The following is a 21477-nucleotide window of genomic DNA, read 5'->3' on the forward strand; positions in this document are numbered from 1 at the left end:
CGGGGCCGCGGCCGCGTCCTGCAGGCGGCGCGACGGCTCGTCCGGGCCTGAGCCTGGGGCGGAGCTGGGCGGCGGCGGACTACGAGTCCCGGCATGCTCGGGGCGGCGGCGGACTACGAGTCCCGGCATGCTCGGGGCGAGGCCGCCTATAAAAGGCTCCATCCGGGTCCCGGCCCCCGCTGTGGGCGACTCGTCGCCATTACGGGGCAGCGGCGGCGGCGGCCGAGCCGGGGCCGGGACCGGGGCCGGGACCGGAGCGGCGCCGCGGAGCCCGTGGGTGCCTGGGTGGCGCCGAGCAGTCCGGCGGCAGGCAGCGCCGGGCCCCGCGGGGCTCCGTGAGCCGCTCGCCCCGTCGTCGCCCGGAGCCCCGCAGGCCCGGCCCGGCCTCCCGCGGCCCTCCCCGGTTCGAGCGGAGCAGCGAGAAGATGTCGCCATGAAGGAGGCCGAGTCCGCGCTGCGCCGTCCCCGCCGGTCCCCGCCGCGGGCCATGAGCCAGGGCCCCCGCCGGCTCCGCCAGCGCCCGTCGTGCCCCCCCGCTCAGGGCCGCCGCTCGCTCGCCAGCGCCGCCGGGGCGCCCGTTGATGCTGCAGAGCTCGCCCGGCGCCGCCGCCGCCTCCGCCATGGACAAGAGCAGCCCCTGCGGCTCCGGTGCGCCCGGCTCGTCGGCCGGCAGCAAAGCGCAGCAGCCCCGCTCCGCCTCGGCCGGGCCCGCGGCGGGGGAGTCTAAGCCCAAAGGCGGTAAGGGCCGGGCCGGGCTGGGGCCGGTTGCCGGGGGCCGGGGCGGGCGGGAGGGGCGGCGGCGGCACGGCGGGAGCTGGCAGCACGGGGCTCCTGGAGGGAGCATCAGCCGCCTGAGTTGAGTTCGTAGCGAGGCTGAACTTCTTGTCAGGTTGTTTGTTTCTTAGCTGGGTGTTGTCAGTTTTGCTTTCTCTTTCCTTCCGCTTCCTGGCTTGTGCCCTGTTCTTCTGTCAGCTCTAGCTTCTCTCCCCTCTTATCTTTATAAGACTTGTTTTCTTTCTTTCTTTGAGGATTTACGTTTCACCTTCCTTAGCTTCGGACTATCCAGCTTGAGAGACAAGGCTTGGATGTTATAGTAAAGATATGTTTGCCACTGCCTCTTAGAGGAGCCTGAACTTTATTCTGCGCTCCAGTTGAGCGTGCTTGCATCTTGTTTAAGGAGGCTTTCCTGCGTGTGGTACGCAGTATTCCCCTTCCAGGCTATGTTTCAGTAACCTACTTCAGAAGGGTACAGAGCGAGTTGTGTATTGTTTGCTCATCTGACCTTTAAACTGAGGTGTTACATCTGTCACTGCAAATAGCTTGTTGGGCTGACATAGCAGTTCATGACTACCCATTATGCTGCCTGTCTTGTATCTTTTTACAGTAAGTCCTAAGCTTCCCCCACTTCTCTAAAGCCGATTGGGAGCAGAGTGTTCCTGGCACGTTTACTTTTTTTTCCGAAAGCTAGAAATGGCACAGTAGTGTTTAAAATCAGTGTTTTTAGTCCCAGAAGTACATGTGAGATTGCCTACAGTGATGGTAGTGTAGCAGTCTGTACTTAATTTCCTTCCTCCTTAGTGGTTTGTTTCAGCTGTAATACTTCGTTTCTGGGAAAGTAGCAATGTATTCCACAGTGCATTAGTGAAAGCAATATCTTGAAGGTTTAACTCCTTTCTGGACTTACTAAATGCACTTGGACCTAAGTGACCAAGTGTTACCTGCTATTCCCCTGTATTAAGCAGTCTCCCACAAGATCGACTCCAGTGGAGTGTCTGCATGGGAGTGCCTGGAACGTGGCACTCCCCTGGCTTCCTACGTTACACCAGGACTGTGTGATTATAGTAAGTTTTAACTTTAAATCCAGACACATAAAAGCAAGCTGCTGTCTGCTTTCTGGAAGAACTCCTAATGGACTTGCAAAGATTTTTGCATCAGTAACAGGATTTGATGTAGGGCTCTTCCTGTTCCTAGATATTGTTCTTATTTTCAGTGGCAGTCTCTTACTTTTCTTCCCTCTAATGAATGGATTGATGGAAATGGCGAGGAGGGAATCACATAATAGGTATGAAATAGTCTTTAGAACCAGATTTCTGGCTTCAAATGGAATAACAAAATATATAAACTCTTATGCACATGTTCCAAAAGGCGGTGTGAAAGGCTAGCAGACATGAGGCCTCCTGTTGTGGAGAACTGGCTGTTACAGTCTTGCCAAGAGATGCTTCCTCACTATAGCTTCTTTTTTAGTGCTCTATGGTGCTAAATGGAGGTTTGTTTACAGAATATAAACATCCTTCAATAAGAAATTTAAGATGGTCTGTCCTGTGGTTGGTATGCCTTCGTGCAGAATAAACAGTATCTGGAGTGAGTGAGGAAATGCAGGACCTGTCACTCCATCTCCACTCCACCCCCAAATAAAGGGGTTGTTGAGTGACCCTTGTGGGATGCCAGATTTTATAGGCTTGAAGCAATGTCACTATTAACAGAGATAACAGTGAGAAGATAAAGCCTTATGTACAATACTCTTCTGCTTCAAAGGATTAACTTTTAATTAAAAAAAAAAATTCTATTTAGCTTAGCGTATTTCTGCTTCTAAGATGTTTGTTTCTTAACTACAGTGGATGGGAAAGGAAGATAGGGTGAGTTGCTTTCTTTATGGTATATAAAGGGACATGGGGGGAAAAAAATAATCTATTTTAATGGGAGTAAATGTGTTTATGGGAATATCTTCACTGGAGGATACCGACAGTTAAACTGAGAAGGTTTATTTGGTGAGATTAAAGGAAAGAACTAATAATCTGAGGGCATAGGATGCAGCAGTGTTAAATAGTGGGTATGTTTTAGTAGCTGTGGCCTGCAAGACATTGGCGTTTTGCCCTACAAGATTTCTTTCTCCAGCTCCTTATCATCCTAGGAATGGTATAGCTATGTGTAGATGCTGTGGTCCACCCAATTTCTCTCTTATTTCAGGACAGGTATAGGAGATGTCTTAAGAATCTTGCATCTCTTTTGAAATGGAGAGTGTTCTTCGTGGACTTCAGATACTCCCCAAAATGATGAGCTTTTGTTACATTTTGCACCGATAGTCACTGGATTTAACTTCCAGTGAGGCTCTTGTCGTTTAGATGTCTTTCTGAGTTACCTGCTGTGAGTCCAACTGAGGAAACGGAGAAATGGACATTTCTTAAACCTTGTGGTAACCTCTCCTCCTCCTTCCCTTGCAGCACAGCTTAAAACAGGCTAAATGGGATACTGTAGGCTCTCATACTTGTAGAAGTTGCACTCCAGCTGCATTTGCCACCTTTCAAACTTGGCTCCGGAAAATAAATTCAATTGTTTCCAACAGAAAAGTTTCTTTCAGTTATATTAGTGCACCAGTATGGGTTATGTCCCATTAGGTTGTGGTAAAGGACCTAAGGGACAGTAGGCCTATTGGATTTCTCTACAGTCCTTGAGAGCGGACTGAAAACACCTGAGTGTTCCTGTTTGTGCCTTTGAGTTCCTGCAGACATTCCTGGGCATTACTATTCTGGTGTGAGCATGCTTAGCTGGAGTGCGTGAACTCCAGCTCACTGGACTATTAGCCTTAGTAATAGCCTCAGTGTGTTTTCATGTAATCACGCTGAGGTTTGCTGTTCTACCACGCAAAACCCCTTTACACAATATAATTGGTTTCAACACTACTCATTTGAAAAGAACAGGCAGACAAAGACGGAAGGAAACTGCATTCCTCACCCTGGTAGCAAACCAGTTCTGCAGCTCCATCATCATTCTAGCTACCTAGAGCTACTTTTAGTCCCATGATCTCACTGTTGGGAGGAGGTGGATCTATGGGGAGAGAGGTCCTCTAACAGCATGCAGGGTCCAACAGGAGAAACAACAGGTGATAAGGCTTGCTGCACAAAGCCAGGAACAACTTTGTTCTCAGTGTTACACAGGTCTGATTTGAGATTCTAGAGACGCTATTTCACTAGACTCTTGGTTTTTTTGCAGTGTAGATTGGTAGATATTTTATAGGTTAGGTCCCATGAGAACTGCAGAAGGACTAACTGAGGATGCAAGTGAAGAGGAAGTACCTTGCCAGTGCCGCTGTTCTTGCTTTTTTTCCTGCTTTGTCAAAAAAAGGGGGAGGAGGGGAGAGGGGAGAGAAGCCCCCAAATCCGAACCTAGCCTACTTAAAATCAGGAACTAACTAGAGAGGAAAGCAGTGAGAATCTTCCACTTTTCCCCTTGCACAAGGGTGGCTGGCTTTGTCCTCTTCCCTGCTCCTAATGGGAACGCTAGACAGATGCCACAAAGCAGGGAGCTTTCTAATGTGCTTGCTGAAATGGTCAGAAGGAAAAGCATTGCGTAGTGACAGGGAAAGGAAGTGTTCCAGTTTAAAATGCATCTTCTCAGACTCTTAGTTGTCTTACATGTAAAAAATGTCAGTCATTATAGTGACTCCTAAAGGCTCAAGGAATCTGTCTGAAAGGACTGCAGTATGACAGGAGTGTGTGTGTACCAGCGAACTGGCAAGAGTGGTGCCTTCATTGAGGACTAACTTGATTAAAACTGTAGGTAGGAAATTCCTGTGTCAGTTGCAGATGCAGGTTTTTCCTGGACAGTGTAAAGATGAAAGAAAACTCATTCTAGACTGAACTTGATCCTCTTGGTGGTTTTTCCCCAATCGGTGATTTGAGAGAAACTGCAAAGTTGTGGACCCACTGGGCGCACACGTTTCTAGCGTGTTCACTAGAATTGCAGATTTAAGGGGGCAGTTGAGCTCTAAAGTGAAAAGCTCTGTATATGAGTAACAGCAGTAGTATAAACCTCTTCAAAATGACTTAACTTTTGACCAGAGACTCAGTGGTGTAGATTATAGCTTCTTCCCTACAAACACTCTCAGAAAAGGTCTATCTAAATAATCATTAAGCCAGGCCTGGTCACGCCCAGAGAACTTGGCAGCTTCTGGTGAGTTTTTTTTCCTGATAACACGCTACCCGTGTCCTGTTAGCCTGACTTGCAAACTAGAGGAGTAGAGCATATATTTGAATTGTCCATCTGTGGTGTTGATGGAACTGGTTTAATTCCAAGCATGTCTAGGCCTGTCATTCAAATAGAGTACATGACCGGGTCTAGTGACAAAGTTTGTCTGCAAAATGGCTCTGTCGCATCATGTGAAAGTAGCGGTAGTGTCCTTCTGTAGCTGGAGTTGCAGGCAAAGCCTGAGGTCCAACGTATCCAAGAAACAACAGAACACCACAAGATCCAGTTAAGCCATTTTTATTACCTGGCCAGTTCTTAAATAGCTGGATCCTCAGTAATGTGCCAGAAACGCAGACCTTCCAATCCCTTGCCCCCACTCTTCTTGTTGGGGAGTGGGAAAGTACATTTAACAATAAAAAGTGAGACTGTGTGAGTGGTCTCATTCCAGCTGCTTTAAATGCTTGGGTAGATTGGAAGTGGTGCAGGGGAAGGGCAAAACTGGAAGCACTGGTAACGAAAACTGCTTATATGAGTAACGTGGTCCTGAATCACAATGGAGTATTTGTCTCCCACATAAGACTTATTTTAAGGGATGGGACGGGCTATGAAATGGGAAAGGGAAAACTAGTAGGCTTTTATAAACTGGACCTAGATATTATAGCCAGTATGAGGCTGTAATGTTTATACTGTCTGTATAAGGCTTGTGGGGCATCCAAGGTGATTATGGGGATGGCTGGTGTGGATAGGGATCTCATTGGGCCTGCGGAGTTTAGCTCCCAAGCTTATCAGCATAACTCTTCTACAAATAAAACTTTCAGCAGCTGCTGGAAATACTAGGTTAAATGCAATTAAGCAGTCTGCTGTGTCCTCTAGACATCCCTGATCTTGCGTTAAGACTGTTAAGAATATCGTCACAGTATTCATCATCTGCTCTAGCAGTCTAATGCGGCAGCTGTTTTACATGCAGGAAACACCTCTCTAGAGCCTGACTGGTTTTCTGTTCTCGCGAGCTGTAGTTCTGTAGCTCTTTGCTTTGTGCTTTCTACCACTGTTTCCTGCGTTAGAGCCAGTGGCACGCTTGGCACGCTTTCGGGCAAACAGTCCTTGTTGCGTAGGTTGGTGGACTTAGCACTTGGGTACGTGCCTTGTGAGGTGAGAGGTGTTGGCCAGTCAAGGTAGTTGATCTAAAAGATCAGCTGGTGTTTGTTGGCCTTGTGGGGGGGAAAAAAGGGTGTTTTGAAACAGAGTTGGATCTGTTGCCTTTTAAGCATGGGGGTAGAAATGAGTGAAAATAGGCCGTGAGGTCTGCAAAGCAGGGCCTCAGGACAAAGGCAGGCAGCAGTATTTGTAGGAGGGGAAAGTATATAATAAATTACATATTTTCAGAAAATGGAATGAAAAATGAACTAGTAGCTGTTGACTTTTTGTAATTGAGCATGAAGATGTGGTTTTGGTGTTTTGTCATTGAATGTACTAGGTAACATGCTTGTGTCTAGTGAATTACGCAGATGGTTAATAGTGCAGTAATATTATCCTTAAATCTTCAGTTCTTTGCTTGATGTGCTCTTAAACACTTCAACTGTCACAGTTTCAGTAAACATATTGAACTTATGGGGATAATTCCAAATCTGAATAAGAAAATTTAGTCATCCTAATAAAGGATAAAACACAGCAACTACATCTTTTTCTGGTACTTTAATCAGTTTTTAACTTTTTTTTTTTTTTTTTTGACAGTAACAGCAGTGAAATAGTTTGTGGGTTGACAGAAGTAGTCTGATGTCCTGGATAAAGAATAGCCTTTTAAAGAATGTTCGTACCAAGTGATTCAGGTGAAGCATAGCTTTGTCTGAGGTGTAGGATATGCAGTAGACACAAATGAAGGTCTCTGTGTGGCTGCTACTCTGATGCTTGTCTTTTCTTTTCTTTCAGATGGAAAGAATGCGAGTGGATCCAAACAACGTTATAATCGTAAAAGAGAAACTTCATATTCAAAAAATGAGAACTTTTCCAGTCAGTCCCGTCGCTCCAATTCACAGAAAAGCAAAGCTTTTAACAAGATGCCCCCTCAGAGGGGAGGTAGTGGCGGAAGTGGCAAACTTTTTAGCTCTTGTAATGGTGGAAGACGAGATGAGGTGAGAATTGTAATGCCGTGCCTCCAAGGCCTTCTCTCTTGAGACCAGAGGATCGCTTTGACCTGCCTAGATAGGTCTTCTGTATTCAGCTCCTGGGCTGGGAAGGGAAAGAACAATAAGAGGTGATAACATCGTTGAGATGCCAGATTGAGTGTGATCAGAACAACTTTGCAACAACAGAAGAGGAGTGCTCTCTGCTCTGAGAGACTTGCAATAAAAAGAAGAGTAAAACTAGTGGAAGTCTTGTCTGAGGAATGGGTACCTAGTCAGGCCACGCACATATCTTGTGCGACAAAGGTCCTTCATGAAAGTACCTAGTGATGCAATTTCTGGCTTTTAAAAGTCTGGGGGTGATTTTGCCTAACTGCTTGGGTGCACAAACTTGCAAGTGATAGTGGTGTTGGGAAAATAATCAGATTAGGCACAGTGCCATCAAGATGGAGTAAAACCAGACTGATGCCTCTTACGCTGATGTGGGTGTAAATACCGTAGATTATTTGTGGTTTCTCCTTGATACAGAGGACTGTGATTTTTTTTTTTTTTCATTTCTAGTGCATGAGCAACATGGCTCACCTAAAATGCTGACTCTGTCAAACATTACTTGCTATCTCTGTTAAATTCTCGTTCTTTGTTTCATTATATAAAAACTAACTAAAACAAGTATGACCTGTGCATATGGTAACCACACTTGTATAACTGGCTGTCTAAAAGAGTATTATCAGGATTTAAGCAACTTTCTTCTGTTACTAACCTTGACTGTTAGGTTTTGTCAGCTTTCACTTGTCATTGTGTAGATTGTTTTACGGTCTCCTCCATTTGATCAGTGTGGGGTAAGACTGCTCAGTTCTAACTTTCAGATTCTCATGCACTACTTATGCTGCAGTACTTGATTTGCAGAACTGGAATGGGAGAAGGTGAGTGAGTGGGTGCTGCGTATTCTCTACATAATCATTGATGGGGATGAAGTATCGACTTTTATTGCAAAAGCATCAGTACGTTCTGGTGAGTTCTAACAAATGTTGTTGTCTCTTAGGTAGCAGAGGCTCAACGGGCAGAGTTCAGCCCTGCCCAGTTCTCTGGTCCCAAGAAGATTAATCTGAATCACTTACTGAACTTCACTTTTGAACCCCGTGGCCAAGCAGGCCATTTTGATGGGAATGGACATGGCAACTGGGGGAAAAGGAACAAGTGGGGACATAAGCCTTTCAACAAGGAGCTCTTCCTGCAGGCCAAGTGAGTGGAAGACTAGTAGGGCTCTTAGACTTCTACAGAGATAGTAAGCTCTAAGGGAAGGTCAGTCAGGGAATTCTGTGTGACCTTGGATACTTGTATTGACTGTTCCAAAGTGAAGTTACCTCTCTGTAACATTTTTAGTGGTAATGACTGTGCTTCGCAGATAAAAATTTGTGAAGTTGTCGTCCTTACCTGTTGACAAGATATCTGGTTGGGCAAGTCCTTTAGACACAGGCCAGTGTAGTCTTCTGCTTTCACATCCAGCATCACTTGTGGAATATGGCACTCCATTTGGGAAGACCTGTGCGTTTCCCTCATGAAAGAGACAATTTTTTTTCCCCCCAAAGAACTAATATGTTGATGATAGGGGCAGCGGTCACTGGATCAAAGCTAATCTGAATCTGTGTGTCCCAGAAGCAATTACTCATATGGGTCATAATTCTTAAACTGATGACTCTTTCAAATCGACTTAACGTGACAAGACTGTAGGTATGTATTAGTAACCCAAGCAAAGATCATTGTACTGACCCACCAGCAGAACTGCTTTTAACTGGAAATAACAGTCATTTTCACCACCATTTGAACTATGTTCAGGACTTCTGTATCTGATCATATTAAAGATAATAAAAGCTGTTTTCAGCATTGATACTTCTGATTTCTCCATATTGATTTGTGGCTTACTGTAGTGAAGTTTATTTGTAGGAACTCCAGTGGTCCTAATTTTTGTGAGCATACTCTTTCCAGTGTGGATTCTGTATCTTTAATAAACCTGTGGTGGAGCTGGCTGTTTCTTCCCTCTTTCTGGAAGACCGCTCTGCCTAGCTCCCTCTGTAGTTAGTATGTGATGTTTTGTCTAACTGAATTAGACACATCTGTATTATGGGAATCTAACTGTGACTGTAACTCTGTGTTGTGTGTAGAAATTACCAACTGTATCCAGTAGTTTTCTGCTGGACAAAGAAGAAGCTCTGTTGAGAATCCTGTGGGATGGTTCTCAAATAATTTCTAGAAACAACTGAGTGGATCATCTGTCTCTTTGCCTTTCCCCAGCTGCCAGTTTGTTGTCTCTGAAGAACAGGACTACACAGTCCACTTTGCTGATCCAGATACCTTGGTCAACTGGGACTTTGTGGAGCAAGTGGTCAGTTGCAATGGGCTAGATATTTTTGTGTGTGTGTATTAAGAAACTCAACTTGTCTTTAGCTACCTCTTAATCTCTGTGGTATTATGTAAAACTCAGCTGTTAACTGAGCTTGAGGCCTCTTCTGTCACTCCCACAATACTTGGAAAGATCTGTCATGGAATATATTATGAAATACTTTTCATGACAGGAAAAGAGAAGTGCTAAAATCTATTAGGAAAATTAGCAGCCTCTTCTTGCTTCCGCAGATGGGAGCTCATCAAAAATAGTATCTGACATTCTTCAGTAGACTTAGTCCTTGTGATCAAGATATTAGCAGAAAACTTGGGCATGAGTCCAGGGAAGAGGACTAAAGTATGTAGAATTTTGAAAAATTATTCTTTGCATTGGCAGCCCATCTTGCCTAGCAACAAAATGGAAAAATCTCTTGCTGATTGTGGCCAGACCTTTATTACCTCAAGTAGAAGCTTCTAATCTGTCAAGGCTAGTCTTGGTGTATGGTATAGACCGTACAGCTGGAGGGGAAGGTACGTTTACTGTTACCTGACCTTATGAGAGATCTGAAAAATCTAGGTGCTTGCTTACTTGGCATTGATTTCTCTGGAACCTACAGATGGTAACAAAGTGTCTGACTAAACTAGAATGTTCATGAAAATGGGTAAGTTTAGTCTCTCAGTTAAGCAGGCTTTTACTGACCTGTTTACCTAAGTGAGGTGACAGCAAGAATTCATTTGCTGCCTTCTCAGTGTCTGAATTCAGGTGATGATGCTACTAACTCTTGGAGATGATGAATTAGAGGAAAATAATTAATTAGATGTTGTTGAACAGAGTTGAGTTTTGTTTTGTTTTTTTAATGTGACTACAGTAGAAATACCAGATGGGTGGCTTTTGAAGATTACTCCATGTGCAGACTAAAAGCGTTACTTTAGTTTCACACAGTGTACTCAATTTTTTGGTAAATAAGCAGAGACTAAAGATTAAAAAGTTAGTGTAGATCTCACAGGTGGCTTAGTTTCTGTGCTACAAGTTGATTTCCCAGTCTATAACTTGTACTGTTCTTATGTGCCCTTTCAGCGAATCTGTAGCCATGAAGTGCCCTCTTGCCCAATATGTCTTTACCCACCTACGGCAGCAAAGATCACCCGCTGTGGGCACATCTTTTGTTGGGCATGTATCCTTCACTATCTATCCTTGAGTGAGAAGACATGGAGTAAATGTCCTATTTGTTATGGCTCTGTTCACAAGAAGGATCTCAAGAGGTGAGACTTGATTTTTATTAAATAATACATCTTTCTAACGTGTTTTTACCCTACTAACGTTTTCCTTATGTTGCAGTGTTGTTGCTATGGAAACACGTCAATATGCAATTGGTGATATCATTACAATGCAACTTATGAGAAGAGAGAAGGGTGTTCTGATAGCACTGCCCAAATCCCAGTGGATGAATGTGGTGCAGCCTGTTCACGTTGGAGGTGAGTGTATCCGAGTCCTAGTGGCTGGCATGCTGCTTGTAGCTGTGACTAGGACCTGTGTAGAGAAGATTTCCCATAGCGATGCCTTGCTGTCACCTTAAAATAGATCAGACTACAAAACATGGGTTTTAGCAGCTGGGAGGCTTAATGACCACGTCTTAATGATAAGCCTTCCACCCACGCTTTATTTTTCCCAGGTCTTTGACTTGTGTGCTGTTTCCTTTCAAGTTACTTTAAACTGCTGCCTTCTCAAACTTTGTTGTTAGTTTGGTGCATGTTTTGTGTTGTACAGTCACTGATGTGACTAGTGCTGCTTTTATTAGCTCTTCGGTGCCCTTTTATTTATTTATTTCCCCCTCGCTCCTGATTCTGTGGCTTAACGAAAATAACTGTCTCTGAATACAAACTATATATTGAAGATGTGACCTTCAATAAGGTTTTTCGTCACCCTCACTTAGCTGATAAGATCTGTGGATGAATATTATGGAAAATAATCAAAATTATTGCAAACCTGCCTGATCTCTTCAGTTTTCCCTGCTCAAGTAATGTGACCAACATATCATCATCTTATCTGTTAGTGTCATGAAAATTTGATGACTAAAGAAATAAAGTTACTTAGTGTTGTTGTTTTGCGGGCTCTCTTGGCTCACTTGATTTTTGCAGCCAAGTTTGTGAACGACTGTATGCATTTAAGCTCTCTGTCAAAAGTCAAGTCTCCTAGCTCATAGTGGGCATTCAGCATGCAGTACGTGTGCTTGCGTGTTCTTCAGTATTTGAAAGTAATAGATTTTATATTTCTTGATGTAACCTCCCCCTCCCAAAACCAAAAACAACAACCACCACCTGGATTTGAGATCACTTCAAACCCAGGAAGTCTGGCATTTAGCGGGTGTTCTGTAGGCAAGGCTTTTAAAAGAGGTTGGACCCTAGGGGAGCAGTGAGTATATGGACTATGTTAGTAAACGTAGTGCCGTAACTGATACAGAGTTTACTGTGCCAGCCTTTAGAATAGGCTCTCTGATAACAAAGAAAACTACCTTTTGCTCAACTTGGAGTTCTTTAGTTTGTCTGTGCTTCCCATAGGAGACCCAATAATAATGTTCTGTACAGATTTTGGATACATAAGCTGTTTAAGCTAGAACTTCGCAAAACATTCCAACTGCAGTGTTTTTGAATATATAAAGAAGAGAAGAAGCCGCAGACCACCTTATTTCAGGAAGCTTTGACCACCCAGGGCTTCTTGACGGCAATGCTTCCACAGAAAAGCTTGAACTTGACTTTTGATGCTTAGCAACTAGGTGGTGAACTGGCAGGTTGAAAGTGGCAGTTAAAGCTGGTATGTGGGTACCAGCTTGTGCCGTGGATGGTGTAACGGTAATACGCAGAGTTCGTATCAAAGTCCTGCTCGATATTGTCCGCTCTGCAGTGGATTACCTTACAAAATTGAGGAGTAACGGAACTTTAGAAGAAACAACAATTCAAACTGGTGCTTCTGCACAAGGATGTTAATGATTTGATGATATTCCTTCTGTTCAGATGAGCAGCACAGCCAGTATTCAAAGCTGCTTCTGGCATCCAGGGAGCAGGTCTTGCAGTGTGTGATTCTGGAGGAGAAAGCAGCGTTACTAAGACAGTATGAGGAGGAAAAACATACCCCAGAGGCTTGCTTTATTGAGGCGGCTATCCAGGAACTGAAGGTGAGAACCTCTTTGTATGTTTATGGTAACTTTATTTTTAATAGCATGCTGAGCACTTTTGTGTTCACCACTGTGTAAAATGGTTGTATGTGATTATTCTGGTCTCCAGATATAAATCTTGGAAGAGACTGTAGCCTGTAGACTCCAGGTATCTGGCATGGCATTTATGATAGCAGAACTATGGAATGCTTTTTTCTGAATGGCGTTCCTGCCAAAAATGTAACAGAGCTCTGCTTTCAGAGGAAGCTGGGTTTCCCTTTGTCTCAGGCAGTTTCTAGGATAACTTCTGTAAGGCATGCGTGAACAAACCTGCAGAATACTCCTTTTCAAACCCTGTAGGTGTCCTATAATATATATGCTTTCCAGTATTGAAAAGGCACTCTCTTCAAGGGTCACTCTTGTCACAGATAGCCTATAGATCTATGAAAACTTGAAGTGCAGGACAGAGCTAAAAATATTTATGGTGAGAGTTTCCTGGGGTAAATGGGAAACTGAAATATGTTCTCTTTGGGTGACCTGTAGGAGCGAGAGACAGCACTCTCTGCTGATCAGGATAAAAACAATGGCGTTGCTGGAATTACTGCAGCTGTTGAGGAACTGGTCCTAGAAAGCTCCAAGGCTGTGGAGCCTGTAGTTTCCCAAGAGAAAAAGGTAGGTGACATCTCTGCTCAGACAGATCTTATTAATATCTAGTTCTGTCACTTTACACTGCAGTGTAAGGTGAGTTGGCGCCCAGGATGGTTGCAGAGGTGATTGTTTCCTGAGGGAGGTGATGTGGTACTAACTGTATGCTCTCTGCTGTGATAGTGTGGTGTGGAGTATCTCTCAGCATTTGATGAAGAACTTGTGGCACCTTGCTCTGATCTGGCAAGTTCTTTTTCCCCTCCCTTGGAAGTAGAAGAGGCAGCGCTGGATGAAGAGGAAGTACCCGAGCTGGACACCATAGGAGAATCTGATGTGAACACTACAGAAGAACCAAACACAGCTGAAACAAGCTGCCAGGAATCTAAAGATACAATTAGCAGTGGACATCTGAACAGTTCTCCTTTTTACTATTTCTATCAAGGTCAGTGCAATGAAATTCTAGAATCGTGGTGGTAGAGATGCTTCCTTGGAGATTCTTTTTGGGGAAGACATTTGTTACTTCATTAGATATAGCTAAACCCTGCAAAATGGAATTGCTATGTCCTCAGAAAGGAGCTTTAATTTTATTACTAGCAAATGGAACTGGGGTGGGGAAAAGGATATTAAAAATTAACAGGCAAAGAATGAGTGATGATATTTTATCTTATAGCGGAGGATGGACAGTGTATGTATCTTCACCCTGTGAATGTTCGATGTCTTGTTCGTGAATATGGCAGCTTGGAGAAGAGTCCAGAGAAGATAACTGCAGCTGTAGTGGAGATAGCTGGCTACTCAATGACAGAGGTAACTCTTATTATTAATAAAGATCCCTTGTTTTAGTGGGTTGATCGCTGTGGCTGACAGGTGAGACTTGCCTATTTTTGGTAATAAGAAATGACTATGACAGGTATTAAGCATGGTAATCTGAATGAGGCCCTGAGAGAGATGAGATCCACTTGATCCTGTGAAGGACATCTGTGTAAGCTGCAGTGCTTTGCAGTAGTTTCTGATGAGCAGGCTTGCTTTCTCCTCCTAGATGTTAGGAAGCTTAGGAGCAAGAGAATTGCAAGCTCAAGATTGGTTTGCTCTTAAATTTAAAGAAAAGTGTAAAGTCTCTTCTCGCATAAGACAGTGGCTATCTCATCATCTTTCTAAACCCAAAGTAGTGTTCCGACTCTTTTGACCCAAACAGCTGAACCCTCTGAACATCGAGGGTTGAGGCGGGATGTTATGTAGAGTAAGAAGATCAAACGCAGATTCAGTGTTCGAGATAGAGGCAGGTTTAAGGCAATGAAGGGTGCTTAAGGCACTGAAGTTCTAGAAGAGGGGGTGGATCTTGGATTCCTTTAGCTGCGACAGAGACTACTGTAAGAACTAGCATGTCCAGTAACAATGATACATAACCCTTGGGTCATATGCAAGAAGGGATGCACTTGAATAAGAATGGGTGCAAAGAGATAGTAGGCACTTCTGTTCACGTTTTTCCGCTCTACTGGGAAAAATACAAAGTTTGGCTTGTTGCAGCCTAGCAAAGCAGTAGTTGGTGATCAAAAGGACTTTGGTGTAAAAGACAGGTTTCCTCTAGTGTAAGAATAAATGCATCACGGGAAATCGATAGGCTGAACATCAGCCTATCTAAGAACCAGCATTGTAGAGCTTCATTCCAATGATGCAAGTGAGAAGGGAGAAATAGCAAGAAAATTGGTAACTGAGCTGGAAGCCAGTATATCTAAATGATTACAATGTGGTTGGTAGAGATGCTGAATCATTTGGTTCTGACCCAAGGCATCCCTCGTGGTTTTTGTAGTTTATGAAAAGTGTTTACTGTGTCAGTGTTCCTTCTTTTTTTCCATTTGATTTGGTGACAGGAGAGTATACTAGCTCCATAAGCAATTTGTCATTATAGCAGCTTCTAACCTTGTTGCAACTAGGTGTTTGCAATTTTATTTATTTATTTTTTCCCCCCCCCTCAGGATATAAGACAACGTCATCGTTACTTATGTCACTTGCCCCTCACCTGTGAGTTTAGTATTTGTGAACTGGCTCTGAAGCCACCTACCATTTCCAAGGAGACTTTGGAGTTGTTTTCAGGTTGGTATTACCTTTCTAGGTGGCTTTATCATGTAACTTTGAGGATGAAGGAGGAGTAGCTCCTTTTATGGCAGAAGAAAGAACGTAAATAACAGGTTTACTCCTCTTGCATCGACTGTCTGATGCCTACTAGAGAGAGAACCTCAGTTCAGTTTTGTATAGATAGCAATTAAGCATAGAATAAAAAAGCCCTGAATGCCTGGAAGAACGTGCATTGTTTGTAAATAGGTTTTACTAACGTGTTATAACTGAACACGTTGTTCTCAAAGCTGGAAAAACATTACCAAAACATTAGTATGTTTTTGATATCCAATGCTTTCTGTTGCTCCTAGATGACCTTGAAAAGAGGAAACGCCTACGACAGAAGAAAGCTCGTGATGAACGGCGACGTGAACGCAGAATTGAGATAGAAGAAAACAAGAAACAGGGCAAATGTAAGTCTTGCTTGATCGTAACTTGTGCGTTTCCAGCCATCTTCAGTTGTTGAGCTTATTTCTTGAGGTATAGGATGAACTCTAAGACCTTTAGTTTGTAGTATTTACTTAGAACAAGATTATAAGGTGTTAGAGAATAATCTCAACTTTTAGATTGAAAATGTAAGCTGTTTTAGTGAAGGTGTTAAATGATGTTACGCAGTTCCTGCGTACTTGCACGTTATGGGAAAGACAGAAGGCGTTTGAGGACACGTTCTCCATGACGTGTAGCGCTCGGGATTCTTGGTTTCTGTTTTTATAGCAAACACTGTATGGAGTGGAAAGTGAAAAATTTAAAAAAAAAAAAAAAAAAGCCGCCTAAGAATTGTTTCTGTCCAGCAGCAAGGCTTGTTCTGGTCTCTAAGACAGAGGATGTAAAGAAAATTTTTGCACTGGCATTGCCTGGAGTCCTTTAAACAGCTTGCATATTGACAGTCTTCCTGATGTTGCCTAGTTCTTTGATTTTAAAACCTCTTTCTAGATCCAGAGGTCCATATTGCTTTAGAGAATCTGCAGCAGTTCCCTGCTTTTACCTCCTGCTCTGGAGAAACTACCAGCATTGATCATCAGACCTTCTGTCTGTCTCCTCTTGGCAGGAGCCCTGTGTTTCAGACAGGTAAGCATCTGGGAAAACGCCTTCCATCTAGCTCTTGATTGTTCTTTGGAGATTTACTGCTCAGGTCATCAAGCTAAACTTTCTTAAAACGGATCCAAGGCTGCTTCTCTCCTAGATCACCCACTAGATAGCACACAAAAAGTTGATACTGCTAGGAGACATCTGTCTGCTTTTCACTAGCTGCATTTTAGGAACAATATGAGGACTACACTGTAGTTGTACATCTCTTAAATCTTTGCCCAGGCAGAAAAGTAACATTACAAAAGGAATAAACAAACAAAAAAAAAACAAGAACCAAAAACAAAACAAAAAAGGGGAAGCAGACAATAGTGTATGCTAGGAAAACAATACTGGCTTTTTTTCTCTCTACCCTTTCCATCTCCCCCCGTGCTATACTAAAATAAAATGTAGCTGGATGAGTGCTGAGGAGGTTGTTATCCAATGATGCTCTACCAAATGTTTTATCTTGCAACTCTTAAAACATTCAGGGATAGTTTATATTTAATTTTGTTTTTTCTCCTCAAAAATCTCCCTTAAATGAAAACATTGAGGAAACATTTGAGAGGTCCCACAGTGTGACTGATGGAGGGAACTGATGAGATTAAAAATTGTCAATTATACTATAGTATATTAAAACTCTTGGTTCTGTTTCATGCTGATAAGCTGCATGATGAATGTCTTTGTCGATGTAAGAGGCTCTAATTACCTGATTCTTCTTGCTGTAGAGCCTGTTCCAACTCCACTGTCACCTGCTGCCAGCCAGGTCAGCCCTTTGCTCTGTGGGAGCTTAGAAGAAGAGTCTCCCTTCCCTTCCTTTGCCCAGGTAAGCCATGCAGCAGAGCAAATCTTGTCAGAATTGCTTGCATCTTATTTGGGGACAAGTTTGAGAACACAATCGCTTCCCCTGCAAAAGCGATGTAGGATAAATCTTAGAGGCAACACAGTATTTGAGCATTCTGAAATGGTTCCTAGATTTCCTTGCCACTTTGGAGATGTGCAGGATCGTTCTGGTACATGGACTTGATCAGATTTTTCTTTTTTTTTTTTTTTTGGTAGATGTTGAGGGTTGGAAAAGCAAAAGCAGAAACATGGTCCAAACCTGGTCCAAAGACAAGAGGTAAGAAAACTTGGGTTTACTATTTTGGGTTCTTTTGCATGCATCTAAATCTAGGAAGTCTTAAGATTTTACAAGAAACATCTGGAGTATAGAGAGGTATTTGCACTGCAAAGGTTGTATACAGCCCTCGTCTCTCAGGACCCTTCCCTTTCTTGCAGATGAGAACACTCTGGCACTCCCTGTGCTGGTGGATAGTGATGGAGAAAGTGACAACTCTGACCGCATACCTGTGCCCAGCTTCCAAAATTCCTTCAGCCAAGCTATTGAGGCAGCCCTCCTGAAATTGGACAAACCATCCACATCCAATCCTTTATCAGGTAAAAGGAAAGGGGGGGAAAGAAAGGCAGGAGAGTTTTCTGAAGTGGGAAAACTAAATATTTCACTTTCTTCTTTGGGGAGAAGTGAGAAGAGCATTTGGGGGGACCAAAATGAGCTACAGAACAGTTCTGCACAATGTCAGGTTGTAAAGTGGTTTCTGAACAGCTTGACTGGGGCTTCTGTTAGCTTAAAGTAGCTGTTTTCTCAGTGGGAGCTGAGAAGATCCCCAACTAGCAAAGAATCCTGGTAAGACAAAGATGGCTTTTGGCCGATAATCACTTTAACCTCTAAGCATGGTTCTAACTGATAAAACTAACTTAGAATGCTCGGTTTTGATGTTTTCAGCTTTCATATTCTGTTTGAAGGCTGCACTGAATGATGGGGAACTGTGGGGAGGGGCTGGGAATTCAGTGAAAGCGAGTATTCTCTTCAGTTGTAGCGCTTTACAAACAAGGATGAAAGTGATGCTTATCTGAAAAGCAAACTGCTGCATGCTTACCGTCCTATCTGCCACTGCACTGGCAGTATTGGAACCACTTAGATGTGTTCATAGCTATTAAAAGTGGTGGGAACAAACCATGCTGAAGTTGTCCTCTCTAGGCAATGAGAGAAAGGTCTTAGGAGATCAAAATGTGACCAAATGACAATAAGGTTATGTGATGGAGTCTCCCTTAGAGTTTGAGTCTGCTGTGTATGATTTTTTTTTTCTTTTTTCTTTTCAAGTTAAACTATTTGGTGCTTAGTGAGTTTTATGGGAAGCGTTACAGCCCTGTAAAAGGTATTTTGGCTAGGGAAGACCGTTTATCTTCTCATGGAACAGGAGTGTTACACAGGAAATGAATGACAGTATCCTTTTTCTTCACAGAGGAAAAAGGAGGCAAGAAAAGAAAGAAACAGAAGCAGAAGCTACTGTTCAGCACCTCTGTTGTTCACACAAAATGATTCTGCTATCCAAGAGAAGTTCCCTCTCCTTCTGGTTTTCTTTTCATTTTGCTTTGTTTTGCTGCTATAGTTTAAGTATTTAAATTTGAACAGACTAAATCTGTGTTTCCAGGGCTTCTAGGGGGTTCAGGGGGAAACTATGGAAATGTATGTCAAAGTAAGATCTTTTTATTTCAACTTACTCAATCAGTTTGTATTTTTAAAAAAAAAAAAAAAGTTTTGAAAGAAACAACCTGGAGAACATTCAGTCAAGGCTTCTGGTCTGTGCCAAGTCAGTTTTTTTTTTTTTTTTTTTGGCCTGATATGCAGTCTAAAAGCGTGTACAGCTGTCTGGCACTGCCAGAGTACTGCAATACTGCCTAAGTGAAGAGGCAGAGAGCATTTACTTAGAAGTATTCATGGAGAGAAGTCCATCTGACTGTGGCAGTAGTACTGTTTCAGTAAAGCTGTTACACTGCTGTCTTTGGAAACTTTGGCTTCCACTGCACTGGAAATGGGCAAAAGAGCTTCCTGGTTTGGAGTGTTAGCTGCTATATCTGTTCTTTTTCTAAAGAGTAAGAATTCCTCCTGTTCTCCTGGCTCTGAAAGATTTAAAGCTGAGGTGAGTGTAAAAGCAGAACTTGGCTATTTGGTTTTGAAGTGACTCTTGCTGAATTTGGGTATTTCAAAATGCAATTTGGCACTAGTGGCAGAAGAAACCTCCTGGCTTATTTCAGTTGTTCAGCTACTCTGTTTCAATGTTGGTGAGTAAGGCTGCTTTTTTCTTTTTCTTTCTTTTCCACTTTTGCCAACAGTAGGCTACAAGTTCTTTGTAACCTGTTATCATCTGGAATAAGCACTCCACCCTAGGGCTCTTGGTAACTAAGCTGAATAATTTTTTGACACTGGCTGCTCTTGAATTGGAAGAACAGTTGATAGCTGATGTCTGTAGATACCTTTATCCCTGCAGCAAGGAACTAGAGTCCTTGCAGTGGGATAAGGGCCTGTACCTGCTTGGTTCTGAGATGGCAAGATGGTCAGCACTAAGTACTTCGGGCTATAAAGATGCCTCTTCTGGACCCCTCCTCCTTTTTTTTGGGTGGTCTCATTCTGCACTGCTTATGGTTTGATTTGAAGCTCATGAGTTAAGTGGTGTGGATTTTGTTGAATAAAATGAACTGTAGCTGTAACGTACCAGTGAAGGCCAACAGTTGCAATTAATCATATGCACATATTAATAATACTTCATCTTCCTGAGCTATAACCAAACTGTCATATCAACCTGAAGCATAATATCACTTCAGTTACAGACACTCAAATTCTGCTTTCCTAGTGACATCTTTCCTTCCAAGGAGCTGGTATAAAGTGCAAGACTGACATGTGCCTCCTCTTACCTTCAGCTCCACCTGCACTGACAGTTGGTTTGAATGGCCTACATTTGCAAAGGCTTTGAATGGTTCACGTGCTCACTGTAAGGAGCAGACCGTCCTCTGCCCCTTTGACACTAGCACCAGTCTGAATACAGAAGCCTACTGTTCTAGACTTTTGTAGTCAGCTATTTAAAATGCATTGGTTTGGTCCCTATTTAAAAGGTTTATGTTAATACATTGATGCTTGATTTCAGATAGGCTCACTAGTATGCAAATACTTCAACGCACTTAACTGGGTGTGTGCACGTGTGTGAAGCTGCTACCTAACAGTACACTTCACAAAACTCTTCATGTGGCTGTAAACTAGAAAGGAGGAAGAGACTGGAGGTAAATATTTCAGCTGCCACAGGAGCACACGGATAGAGGAAATACTTGCAAAACATTATTTGAAAGCAGCTTAATGTCACACTTGGTCACAACTAACTACACTCACAGAAAGACAGTACAGCTTGTCAAGACAGTGCAAACAAGGACAAGGTGCCTAAAAGTGGTAACACAGCTTGGTGTTTATGCTTTAAATGCATAGTGGAAAAGTATTGGCAAGAGTAGAAAAGAAACTTAAGCAAGAACAATTCAAGTATGCAGTTAATGGTGTTCACAATGCTATTTTTTTTTTCTTACTTGTAATAGCAAGCCGTTTTCTATCCTTATGCCATAGAACATGAGCAACTACTTACTGTCTAACCAGTATCTGTTGTGTTCTACTATCTCTTCACCTTTGTAGCAAGCTTTTCTTCTTTGCATTGGCAAGAGAAGCAGAATAGTTTGAGCTGGTACAACTCACCTCCACATCTCACAGGCACTGGAGCAAGTAAGGGAAGTAACGCTGGCAAGGAAGAGTGGCCCTTCCATGGGGGGAGTCTCTTATCAGCCAGCATCTTCACATTGTATCTTGTTTTCCTATGGATTCAAGAGATGCTACCAGCAGCACTACTTTCCTGTAACTGATTGGTGTAAACTTAATAAATATCTAAGCAGTACCTGTACCTATGAGTTTTATAAGGTGGTTGGAGGGATTTCAGACTTATGGCTCTATGTTACATTCCCTAGAGTCTCTACTCTGGAACAGGCACAGTGATACTTTTGTGACTCAAAACAACACTTTCCACTTGAAGACAAGGTTTTAAAACCATGTTAATGCTCTTTCCTTTCTAAAGAACAACTACATTCCTTGGCTATGCCAACTGCCCAAGCCTCACTTCTGTCTCAACATTAAGACTACATTGAGGTGCTATACTCTTTATGAG

At 43.0% G+C, this 21477-nt stretch overlaps 1 protein-coding gene across 1 annotated transcript; it reads left to right on the forward strand.

Moving 5' to 3' along the window:
- The first annotated feature begins 283 nt into the window (after nucleotides 1-283).
- RNF10 (ring finger protein 10) lies at nucleotides 284-21210 on the forward strand. The gene is made up of 17 exons (XM_068911885.1): nucleotides 284-738; nucleotides 6895-7097; nucleotides 8131-8330; nucleotides 9381-9471; nucleotides 10546-10730; nucleotides 10807-10943; nucleotides 12480-12640; nucleotides 13163-13291; nucleotides 13448-13706; nucleotides 13935-14068; nucleotides 15238-15355; nucleotides 15688-15789; nucleotides 16310-16444; nucleotides 17170-17267; nucleotides 17501-17561; nucleotides 17720-17878; nucleotides 18745-21210. The coding sequence occupies exons 1-17, from the start codon at nucleotides 582-584 to the stop codon at nucleotides 18819-18821; spliced, it is 2406 nt and encodes an 801-aa protein (XP_068767986.1). The 5' UTR covers nucleotides 284-581; the 3' UTR covers nucleotides 18822-21210.
- Nucleotides 21211-21477: the final 267 nt, after the last annotated feature.

This window comes from Struthio camelus, chromosome 17 (genome assembly GCF_040807025.1).
Source record: "Struthio camelus isolate bStrCam1 chromosome 17, bStrCam1.hap1, whole genome shotgun sequence".
Taxonomy (NCBI): domain Eukaryota; kingdom Metazoa; phylum Chordata; class Aves; order Struthioniformes; family Struthionidae; genus Struthio; species Struthio camelus.

Excerpts from the sequence above, each read along its gene's own strand:
- RNF10 (XM_068911885.1), top strand. The coding sequence starts at position 582 with ATGCTGCAGAGCTCGCCCGGCGCCGCCGCCGCCTCCGCCATGGACAAG. Across the intron at positions 17,268-17,500 it reads CCTTCCCTTCCTTTGCCCAG|ATGTTGAGGGTTGGAAAAGC; the intron begins GTAAGCCATGCA and ends TTTTTTTGGTAG. Across the intron at positions 17,879-18,744 it reads CACATCCAATCCTTTATCAG|AGGAAAAAGGAGGCAAGAAA; the intron begins GTAAAAGGAAAG and ends TTTTCTTCACAG.